At 42.1% G+C, this 12,626-nt stretch overlaps 1 protein-coding gene across 1 annotated transcript; it reads left to right on the top strand.

Moving 5' to 3' along the window:
* Positions 1 to 359: 359 nt before the first annotated feature.
* Positions 360 to 4,491, top strand: LOC6559139. Its single transcript, XM_001987774.2, has one exon. The coding sequence runs from the start codon at positions 939 to 941 to the stop codon at positions 3,594 to 3,596; it is 2,658 nt and encodes an 885-aa protein (XP_001987810.1). The 5' UTR covers positions 360 to 938; the 3' UTR covers positions 3,597 to 4,491.
* The last annotated feature ends 8,135 nt before the right edge of the window (positions 4,492 to 12,626 follow it).

The raw sequence follows: 12,626 nt of genomic DNA, 5'->3' as shown, positions 1-12,626 counted from the left end.
CGCTGCTGCTGTCGCTGTTGCTGCTGACGTCGCTGCTGACGTCGCTGCTGACGTCGCTGCCACCGGCAGTCGCTGTAAATACAACAAAAATAAAAATTAAACGAAAGCAGAGGGTATTTAACCGACCTCAAATCAATTTGCAATTTCAGTCTATCTCCGCGTTGCAGCGTTGCATGAACTCGCGTACGTAAACGGACCGAACAACTGTAAACAACTACAACAACAAACACTTTGCAAACACCCTCTCAAGCCAAACGGAAATAATTAAACGAAACTCGCACGGGCAACAACTGAACAAACGGAATAACAACAAATTAAAAACAAAAAAAAACAAAAACAAAAACAAAAACAGCGCTATAAAAACCCCAAATGTAAATTTTAAATTTTATAACAACTTATTTATCAACTGCAAAAAAGACAATAACAACAATAAAAATTGTTGCGGTGCCGTTTTTAACGACTATCAAATGGTGTCGGTGTCAAGCGCGGCCTAGAAAACAAAAAGCAGTCAAAACCCCCAGTTTCCCCCTACCCAAACTTTTACCTTAAAAAAACTATAAGCGGATAGAATTCGAAGCACGTTCAACAGCAGGCTGCAGAATTACGCAAAATAAAGCCAAGCAACAGCAACAGCAACAGCAACAACAACAGCAAACAGCTGACGTTCAATGAACGCTGAGTAAATGCACACACTGACTGTTAAATGTAAGTGCACAGACAGCAGCTGGAGCTGAACTTGAAAGTGAAAGTGAATTTTGGACCCAGACAAAAAGCAGCAAGCAGCAAGCAGCTCAAGCGCTTCAGGCAACAGATAGAGATAAATAGACACAGAGACGAAGATACGGCCATAGATACAGAGTTAGAGTTAAAGCTCGTGCAACAACAAACTTGTGCAGTCGCTTTTGCTGGAGTGCCTAGTGCTCAGAGCATCAGCCAAGATGAGTGAACAGGATCAGGCCAACTGCAATCCCAGCAGCTACGAGGTAAAGGTGCCCCAAGGACACACCTTTCTCGTCAGCCCCGTGACAGGGACACCCATTCTAACCGCAGTGCCGGTGATGAAACCGCAAACGCCACCAATGACCCAGCTTACCGAGGAGCTGGAGGAGCTTGAGGAGCTGCCATGCTGCAGCTCGCAGGCTATTGTACCGCTCTCCTCGTCGCTGCCATCGAAGCTGCTGCGTTTGCATGCCAAACGCTCGGCGCAGGCGCTTCTGCATCAAATTGAATCGTTAGACTCGCAATTTGGCTCCGGATCCGAGGATACACCAACCAGTCCCAGTGCGCCACCACTCTCCCCGACACCGCCGCTGGTGTCCATCGATGACAAGTTGTTGGATGTGGGTATGGGTTCGTCTATTGGCGACTCGGAGGAGTCCGAGGAGGATGATGAGCTCAAGCCGCTGGCCGTGGACAATCACATTATGCACGAGCCGGAGCTGGTTGACCTGACTGAACCGGGCACGTCACCTGCTGTGCCTCTCAGTGAGGCCAATCTGGAGAAGTTTCGTAAACATCAGATGGATAACATTTATTTGCATCCCAATTTCAATTTGGATGCCTCACCTCCACCCGCAGTGGCGCCAGCTAATTCGCCAGTGATGGAAACGCGTCGCGTGCATCGCTCATTCCTCAGCCTAAAGAAACCCGGCGAGGAGCAGGAGGACGAGAAAGAAAGAGCACAGGTAAGAGTGGAGCCGACCGAGGAGCTGGTCAATGAGATCGACACACTGGATGCATCGCTGATGCCCAGTGATGAGCTCGCAGCGGAGATTGCCGATGCTGTAGAGTTTTACTTCTCCAATGAGAGCATACTGAAGGATGCCTTCCTGCTGAAGCATGTGCGTCGCAACAAGGAGGGCTTCGTCAGCCTCAAGCTGGTGTCGAGCTTCAAGCGTGTTCGCCAGCTCACCCGCGAGTGGAAGGTCGTCGGCAATGCAGTGCGTCGCAAGTCATCCAAGATACAGCTTAACGATCAGGGCACGAAGGTGCGTCGCTTGGAGCCGCTGCCCAGTTTCGATGAGACGATGCCATCGCGGACGATTGTCGCCTGCGATCTGCCACTGGACAAGCTCTGCATTGATAAGGTCTCCGATTTGTTCTCCAAGTGTGGCGAGATTGCCTTGATACGCATCCTCAAACCAGGCATGGCCATTCCCGTGGATGTGCGTCAGTTTATGAACAAATATCCAGAGCTTCAGCAGAAGGAGTGCGCACTGATTGAGTATCTGGAATCATCGTCGGCACGCGACGCCCTTCATTTGGGTGGACCATTTCAGGTGTACGAGATGGTCGCGCCCAAGAAGAAAACGGGCAAAAAGGCAGCCGTCATTCAGCTGGCAGCGCCAGTTGCTCGTATGGTGGAGAACTATCGCTACTACAATGAGGCCAACTGTGAGAGGACACGTGGTGGCAGCTTCTCTGGCTTACCCAGCCATGAGCCGTTGCATGATCTACGCTTTAAGCTCAAGCGCAACAACTCGGACTTTCAACCGAACTACTATCAACATCAGCAACAGCAGCAGCTTCAGCAACAGCAGCAGCAGCAGCAGTTGCATCATCATCATGGCTATCATGGCTATCAGCACTATCAGCCACGTGGCAGCATTGCAATGGAGCAACACCAGCAGCAGCAGCAGCATTCACCAACTGGTGTGGGTTTTTTCGGTTATGCGCCCAGGCGATACAGCAATACGTCCACAATCTCTGCCAACACGGCAGCTGCTTTAGGCGAGCCCTTAACGCCGCCTGCCGCTGTCGCAGCAAGCAACAACAGCAGCAACAATGCTAATCCTAGCCCAGTGCAGCCGGTGAGCAGTCTGCAGCGTCGCCTGTCCAACTGCTCGGAGCAGAACTATGGTCCAGATGCAGCGCCTCTCTCGATGTCGCGTCGGGCGAGCAACTGCTCGGAAACTGGTGCACCACAGCGTCGCGACTCCAACTGCTCGGAGAGCTGTCCGTGCTCGCGCCGCGTCTCTGACTTTGGCCAGTCGGAGGCATATCGCAAGAGCTCTGTCTGCTCTAATGGCAGCTGCCAGGGGAATGGTGAGAGACGCTACTCTAACGGCTCCATGCAGTTCGAGCGTAGCTTTTCCAATGCTAGCGATGGCAATGGTTTCTATCGGCGCGCTTCCAATGACTTAAATGTCGAGCGCGAACGTGAGCCCGATCAGCTGGTGGGCGGCGGTGGCGGCGGCTATCAGGTGTGGCCAAGACGCTACTCCAACAACTTCCAACAGGTGAGCAGCAAGCTGGCCGCCTACGATAATGCCCAGTATATTGGTGGACGTCGCATCTCCACGGACTCGGGCTATGATCGACGATGCTCGTTTGGCTCGGAGTTTGAGGGATCGCCACGATCCCGCACTGGCAGCTTCCTCAGCAGCTACAAACATGGCGGCCCAGGCAGCGACTATGATGGACAGCCTCGTTCGCGCACCGGCAGCTTCCTGGATGGTTCGCCGCGTTCCCGTTCCGGCTCCTTTGCTCAGCGCACCGCTGAGAGTCTAGTACGCACGCCCATTGGCCCCGATGGCAGTAAGGGGTTTGGGCAGCGCGCCCGTAAGTTCGGCCAGACCATATCGCCAGTCAACTAGGCATGAGTCCAATGGAATTGTTAACTAATTTTAGTGGGTAACTTTTGTTAAACTTTTTGTTTATATTTTTTAATTGTGAAAATAATGGCTGTACTCTGTGATTCTGTCCACCTGTCCACAAACCACAACCAGAACCAGAACCAGAACCACACCAATGCCTAAGGCCACGCCCATGCCTATGCCCACGCCCCTTAGCCCTGCCAGGCATAAGCAATGTTGTAGATGTAAAAAAAATAAGTTAACGAATTTTTAATTTAGAAATTTTACTAATTTAATTTTTGAATGAAGAGAATGTGGCATTTCTCTTGCAATTGCCCCACTGTGCGACTATTTATTCCTGATCTTAAGCCTTTTACAATGGAATATTAGATAAAAAGCAACACTGCCAGTAAATAGTTTTAGCTTTTTTCAGTTTAATAAGTTTCAAATTCAAATCTCCTACTATGGAAAAAGATCAATCGGAATTGAAAGGAAGTAAAAAAAGAACAAGTAAAACGAAATTAGATTTAGACATAACTTTAATGAATTTACACAGTAAAAAATGAAAAAGAAAGAAGTTAGGATCCCAAAATAGGGACTTTATAAAGTCAATTAATGCTTATAAGTTATTTAAACGTCTCAATGTCAATGATTTTAAAGCAAATATGATGAAGAAACTTCAATATTTCAAAAATGTGTACGATAACATATATAAGTTGTATGCCATAAAAATAATAGCCAGCAAGGTTATTTCCCAAATGGGCTAATAAAATAAGTTTACAGTTACATCTGCAAGTAATTGCAAAAGATGAATGCTGCAAAAAGAATATTCAACTTAATTAGACTCTCAGGTTTGTAGATTAAACAGAAATGCCACATTGTCTTCTACAACAATAACTATTTTTTTCATTTTTATTTGCATTGTTTTTGTTTTTCTTCATATTTTTTTTACATTATTTTAGCTATTTTAATGATTAAGAAACTTGGTTGTCCTTCCGAGGAAACAGCAAAACAGTTTAATACAGGAGAGAATAAAAATATTTTTCATTTTTAGCTTTTAATTTTCTTTTGTGCAAACATAAATTATAATTTATGTGTTTATTTAGGTGCCAATTAAATGTTAAAATATCTATTACATATATCCATATATATTATATATCAAATTATACTTATTAGCTGCCTAAATGCTAATTGTAAAACCTATTGTAATACATTGCAAATACATATATGTGCATATTATTAAACAACCGTTTTAGTTATTGTTATATTCATAAAAGCTGAACTTGAAAAGAGCTACAAGAAAGAGACGTCAGGCACAAGGCTGTTCCCAACTCAAAATCTGTCCCACAAATTTGCCAGCTCATGGTCTATGTGAGAGATTACGCAACTGCCGAATCGAAAGCAACTTAAGCATTTACCACTCGAGAACCGTTCGAAGGTAACTAGGCCAACATACAAAATATACTGTGACCAATACAGACAAACTCTATGTGAAAGCAAAGTTTGCTGAAAAATTTCAGTTTCAAATCGAATTTGATTATCGATTCGCAAATGCGCATTTATGAATTTAATAATAATTTGTGAAATGACACACGAGCCATGCCAAACATTCGGACGCGTGACGCATGCAACTCCAAGTCCAAGTTTCAGTAACTCGCTCTCCAACCCCCTCGATTCGAGGCCCGCCCGCGGCTCAGACGCTCGTAATTGTTCATAAAGCGGCCGTTAGCATTGTTGTCCAGCTATTGGTATTTGCCTGCGGTTGTTGCTGCTTTTTGTTGTTGTTTGGTTTTTTTTGTTAAGCTGCAGTTGAAGTACTTATACTCTAGCAATCGGTATCTTAATCGTTGGCCGTGCGTGTGCGATTTTTTTGTGGTTCCAAGGTATTCGCGTGTTTCGCTTTTTTTTTGTCTTTTTATTATTAAAATATTTCAATATTTTGCCAGTATTTTTCCTTCTTTTTTTATTGTGCACGCATTGCGCCGCCCACTCCACAAAAAAGCCAGAGCGTTGTTGCCACAAGCGCAAAAAGCAACAGGGCAAAAAAAAAATTCAAATCAAAACTTGTTTTTTTAGCGCTGAGCTAATTGTCGCACATTTCTCAAGGCGTGGGCAAAGGAGCTGCTGTGCTCCAGCTTCATGGGTAAAAATTACTATGAATGCATCTACATATAGGTAAGCTATATTCGAGTGTGTGTGTGTGTGTATGTGTGTGTATCTACAGGAAAGTTGTGCGTGTCCGCTTGCATAACTCTAATGTGGTTTAATCTGCTGCCAGGTGGGGCCCCACATGCAATTTGATAGCTGCGGCTTGGGGCAGGCAGGAGCTAATTGAAGATTTGAGCTATATGATATACATACGTACACATATTAATAGTGTGTATAAAGGCATTTAACTTCCGGCTAATGCACATTTAAGTATGATCACTAAATTTAGCAGCTTGACGAAATTTATGCTAATTGCATTTTCAAACAGGAACCGCAACGGCGACAACATTCGAAAATGAAAGCAAATTGCAAAAAAATGAGCAATCAAACTGCGAATTGCTCAGAACAAAATCGAAATCAGGGTTCATGCCAAAAATAATTTAATGAGCCAAGCACTCAAGGTTTTATTTATTGGCAATGTAAATTAAACGATAAATGAGAGTGAAGATAAAATGAAGTTAAATTAAAATGATAAGTCTGCTCGGGCTGTTGATGACATAACCCGTCGAACCGTGACTGGGTTCGATGTGCATTGAACTGCTACCTGTGATTAGCTGTCATAGCATCCAAATTGAGTTGTTCAGTTGTTGCCACTTGTGGCGAATCTTGGCGTTGACCTTGACATGCGTCTCGCTTTTGGCACACTGTGCGTGTTATCCTTGAGGCGGCTAAAAATGTTCTCAAAGCGTTCGACAAATTCAATGAAACTCATCTCGCTTGCGTTGTTGGCAGTGCGTCGAACGTGCCGTGTGGCAAGCACTGCTGTGCAACAACCTTGACCGTCATACGACGCAGTATACGCAAAAGGCCTTTTGATCCACTCGACGACAGCCAATGAGAAATTGGTCTATGATGACGGCAAATGATCACGCGCCGTATGCGCAACATATATACTTATATACACATATATATATGTATCTGTATATTCACTTCCGGCACCCGACAAAGGTTGCGCCTTTTTTGTTTTGGCTTGTCAACAACGAGGGTTTTTCCTTTATCTCCAAGTTCAATAGTTAGGAATAACAATGCATATCTGCCTGTAAACAAAAGTGCGTAGAAATTTCCGCACAACAACTTTAAAATACTCATTCGATCTGCTTTATTTGTAGCCACTGTGCGTATGTCATTATTTCAATCTCAATTGCATAAGCAATCGTTGTGTCGGGCTGACCTCAACACGTTCTCTCTTGGCTATAGCCAAATAAAAATAATATAAATCAAGAATTATAGCACACTCATCAAATAAATAAATTGGGATTCTCACATTAATGTCAGCTATACTACTATACTACCAGTAAATATTAGCATATTACCATTTCCCAGTGAATGCTCCAAATAACATACGTTATTGCTTGTCTTTGGCATTTCTATTGACTGAGTATGAAATAAAATACAAAAATTCAAATAATTCGGTATCTGCCTTTGACATACATTTTAAATCAAAATGACAATTTTTCAATGTCATGCTGGTCTAATGGTTTTTCGAAAAAATAGATGTATTCTTCAGAACGGCTTTATCAATAAGAACAATTAGAAGATAAGCTCCATAGGGCTTAAAATTGTTAATCAATCATCGTGCTTCTTAATGTCATATTATTTGTTGTCTTTACCAAATAAACTCATTCTTGCTACAGGAATCTTAGCATACACTTGGGCTGTCTTACTCTAAAAAAATTGTAAAATTATCTTGAATGATTTTTACACGTGCTGCCTAAAAGTAGGCAACATTTTATAAATAATGCAGAGAATGTAGCCTCTTTCTGGGTGCAAAAAGTAACTTATTGAGTAGATCTTGCAAGAATATATTTTTTATTTCATATTTATCTATATTCTTACCACATCCATAAGGCCAGATATCTGGTGGTCACCTTAAGAGATCGATCATGAAATGATTTTCGGCCATGTTATTCAGTTAGGGCATTCAATTGATATATTTAATAAGCAAAGAGTTTGAGTACTATAAGCGAAGTCTTTCTATGATTTCAGAATGTAAATTCTGACAGGACAACATTCCTTTCGCCAGACAGTTCAACTAATGGCAGGATGCAACAGTCGCGACAGTCTGACGACATTTGGGAATGCGAATGCCACTAGTGCCCCATCCCGACTACAGCCATAGCTGGCGCTCCTGGCCCAGTCCCCGTTCCAGTGCCAGTCGCAGTTTGCCAGACAGTCACCTACACATGCCATAGTCGACATTTATATTTTCGATCTGGCGCCTGGAGGCGATCGCTAATTGCGCCTAAACGCGAGCAATAAGCGCCAACAGCCACAACCTCGGCAACAATTAAGGGGAACAGGAAATAGTTGAAACGAGAATGAGGAAACATGTTATGTTTATGGATCAGGGCTGAAGGCAGTCGTTCGCTTTGTAGTTGATAGCGTTCGCGTTTAGTTGGCACATCGTAGCTAATAATAAAAGCTAATTAAGCATTACTGTGACAACACCTGTAAGTTATGAGAGAGAAAGAGGGAGTGACTCTCCACTGCTGCCTGCCCCATAGTACACCACTTTTCACAATAAATTGCCACTAAATGTCACTAATAAGTGTCTGCCTCAAGTGAGTGTGCTGCAACCACAGACAGACAGAGAGTGAATGAGTAAGTGAGTGCGAGCGAGAGATGTATATAATTTTTCTAAAGCAGCTAGTTCCACTTCTAATTAATTTATGATTTTCCTCACCGCATTAATCTCACTCAAATGCTAGCAGCACCGCTGGAGGATGTGGGGCGCCTAAGTCACACACGTTCCCAAATGACTTTTGTGTTGTTTCCCAAACACAAAAATGTCTTGCAGATGTGTGACACGTTGTTGTTGTTTTTGTTGTTGTGGTCTTAGGGGCAGCTCGTGTTTTCTAAGACATTTATCATAATTTCTAAAGACATCAAATTATGTCTCTGCTGGCAATACAATAAGCTACAGCACGGATTATGTGATTTTGGGCAAAGGTGTGGCGTGTTCCATTTAGCTACTCAATGCAATGCAACAAGTGCAAGAGCTAGTTGAAAAGTCGACAGGCGCTGTCTGTTTAAATGGCAGTTGCCAAAACACTTTCTTGGAAATTAATTAAAACATATGCTCATCACTTAGTACCATAAATCAGGCCCCAGCGACAATTATCAGTTTCAATTTGTGCGTAAAACTGTTTGATATCGCAGAACAGCAACAAAACCAGCATGCACCAGGCCAATTAGCATACAACAACTAGATCCAGACAACAGCAGCAACAACAGCAGCAGCAGTAGAAGCAACAACATTTCTTTAACCCTTGGTTAGGGCGCAATTTGCCGCCACTCAAGGGGGAATTTTGGTTGCAGCTCATTAAAATGCCGCCGCAATTGTAGCTAAGAGTCAAAGAAATTAAGCAAAATGTGGCTCGATGCATACAAATCTTCATCGATGCGTTGAGGTGGCAACACAACAACTCAACTTGCATCAAGTGCGAGGCGTAGTTTTTCCACTGTGGCACCCTCGACCCACTACCTACACCCAACTCCACCATCTCTGAAGTGAAGAGTGTCTTGTCAACTGTCGTCCACTGAGTAATTACTCGAAATTAATTGCTCAGTGCTGTCAGATGTGCATTGTCTGCTAATTTTTCCAATTGCTACTTGCAATCGTGCGGCGTGCAACGTGCAACTTTAATTGCTGCCATCAGCACATGATTACCCAAAATTGATTGTGCAGTCCGCGTTTTGATTTAGTTTTTGTGTCCATAAATAGACGAACACAGTTACCTCATAAAATTTGATTCCCACTCCCACTTATCTCTCTCTCTCTCTCTCTCTCTCTCTCTCTGTCTCTCTCTCTCTCTCTCTTCTCGAGCCGGCCATAAAAAACGTTGATTTAAACTGCATGTTTTGTAAATATCTAATTTGATAATTGGTTGTAATTTATGAGGTCTGTCTGCTTGTACAAAACATACATAAATGACGCCTTTTATGCGTATTCAGCGCTCGTTTCTCAGAACTCCCCACACACATTAAATTAATATGCATTTCTTTTCTTTTTTTTTTAATTATTATTTATATCTGTCAGCTTATAAGGCGTGGATATATGAAGCAGAGAAGAAGTTTTGAGGGAGTTTTCATGAATGAAATGAAATGCAGCCGTTGCTTAATGAGGAAACTGTCGAATGAGGTAACTTTTTTAACTGCAAAGGATGACGAAACTTGAGTCCCTGTCTCTGTGCATGTTTTCCATAAAATTTGACTCATAAAAAGCTAAGATATGTGATAAAGTGAATCTCTGTTTACGTACACTTACCTTTAAGTAAAATACATTCTAAAAGTTCAATCTAACAACATTGGAACCCAAATTAAAACTGCATCTAACATTCGATTGAAAATTCCCACAAATTATAATCATTAAAATATTAAAAACTTAATTTTCCTTAAGTAAAAAGAACTAAACATTATTTATCTTTGAGAGAGGATCTAGAATTTGGGAAAATTACTTATTCGAATGAGTATTTAAAAAAAACATCAGAAATAAAATATACCTTTAGTATTTATATAGATACTTCTGTCATTCTACAAGAGACTCAACCCATTTCAATAGAGCTCACTTCAGAGCTAAGTCCCTTAGCCTGGTTGTTTCGTCTCGTATTGCAGACCTATTAGTTTCTGACACAAATTAGCGTCAAGGCAAACAAACAGCCCAACAAATTAATCATGCTAAAATTTCGTGAAAGAGTTCAATGCACGCCCAGTCACTGCATGAGAGGGATTTTAGCATTCAGCATCACCTTTGACGTAATCGGAAACCCAAAATACACGAGCAATGTCGTGGGAGTGTCTCTCTTTCGGACAGATGTTGAGTCCTGGGGCACTTGGGGATTGCGTTGCGGTGCCTACTAGACACCGACACTCGCCTGAATCTTGAATGCATCATTAGTCGACAAAACATACAAAAAAGGGACAAAGAAAAATCAGCGAGTGATACACGCGTCTTCGATCCGGAGTCGGAGTCGGAGTCGGGAGACGAAGAGACTAAGTGACGGAGCCGTAGTCGGGAGTCGTAGTCGGAGTTGAGCTGTGATTTATGTTGCGTGCGCCTGACAAACACTTGAGAAGTGATGATTTATAATGAAGATGCATACATTCGTATTAATTAAATTTTTTGTGACACCGTTGTGCTCCATTTAACGTTAAATGCCAGTGGAGGACGACCACAAATGAAAAAAACATTGAGCTACAAGCTTATGTGGGTTTCATATTCATACGATATGGTTAACTTATTATGCAATCCAATAGGAACTGTGACTGCCGCTAAGACTGGCCAAGTGGGCCGTCTGCAAATTGGTAATTGATTTGGAATGCCTGTGCCAAGTTGCCGTATACATGTATGTGGCAGCGGAATTTAAAATATGGCAAGCAATAGTCGAATATTCATTAAGCGCAATTATGAAAATTAAGTTGTCATTTTGATTTGAATGTGGCGGCATGCGGCATGTGGCATGCGGCTCATAAGCAATATGCTCATTAAATTAAATCAAACTGACAGCCAGCCTGGCTAAATAGATGAGCCCAGCCCCGTTCTCATTCCCCAATCTGATGTTCCCCATTCCCAGCTGCTCCCTCTGCCCTGTCCCTCCAAACCCCTCTGCCGTGTATTCGCCTGCCTCTGCGTCCGCCTCTCATTTCCATAGTTCAGCAGCAGCGTAGACTAATTAACGTGCTTTCACATATTTTGCTCAAGTTGTGCATGAATAATGAAGACATTATCTCGTTGCACGGCACCCTGTATGCCAAATGTTGTTGGCGAACAGCCAATTGAAAACTATCCTCAGCCCAACGGCAATCCCTCTCATGGTTCTCTCACTCTTCCACTGTCCCAGTCTACCAGTCGCCCACTGTTGCCATCCCTTTCGGCTGAATTATGTGTTAATAATTTGAAATTAATGAACGTTTTACACGTTCCTCTAAGTTGGCCCCATAGCCATAGGAACCAAGGGAAGCAGCCAAAAAAATGTTCTTTACACGAAAAGTGTGGCAGCCAAATGGCATTTAACAAACGGAAATGGAATAAATTAACATAGAAAAGAGTAAATTTACAATGGTCGCATATAATTTCCCAATGCACTTTTATCGAACTTAAATTTGTATTAAATTTCTTTTAAATTACATATTTAATATTAACAGTTTTATTATATTTTTAAAGTCCAAAAATTTACAGGTATTTTAATAAATTCCCTTATTGTTTTCGTACGATTTATTTTATATAATTGTTCATTCAATATTGTATGTTTTTATATCAAATTTAAGTCAAACATAAATTAAAATTGTATCAATAACATAATTAACAGTTGAAATTCGGTAAATTTATCTTTAAGCTATTAATATTCATTGTACGCCCCAAATAACATACAGTCCATATATTATAGGAATGTACGTATATGCGAATGAATTATGTTGACAAATTTATTAAATATATTTAGCAAGCCATTGAAATATTAAATACAGCTACTTGTAAACAATTAGCCAAAAATTATGGCTTTTAATCACAGCGATTATACGAATCGAAAAATAAAACCCGATGAAGAACAAATACCAAATACCAAATTCCAATGCAGTAAAATACGCCCACCGCAAACGAAGAGGCTGCGACAATTTCACACATGTTTTAAAAATAAACATATGGGTGGCACTCGCAAAGAGCATCATCGTCTCGAGACATTCCATCTATTTCCTTCCAATGCATTGGCACTCTTAGGGCGAGTGGAAAGAGTGCGCTATATGGCCAGACCACGCCTATATCTGAGATCTGTGTGGTGTTGAACACACAGGATCCGTTGCGTATTCGAATTCAAATTAGTTTTTTGAAACAAGTCGCCGTGCGCT

Source organism: Drosophila grimshawi, unplaced genomic scaffold (genome assembly GCF_018153295.1).
Source record: "Drosophila grimshawi isolate 15287-2541.00 unplaced genomic scaffold, ASM1815329v1 contig_184, whole genome shotgun sequence".
Taxonomy (NCBI): domain Eukaryota; kingdom Metazoa; phylum Arthropoda; class Insecta; order Diptera; family Drosophilidae; genus Drosophila; species Drosophila grimshawi.
This window is presented reverse-complemented; position numbering and strand designations above follow the sequence as displayed.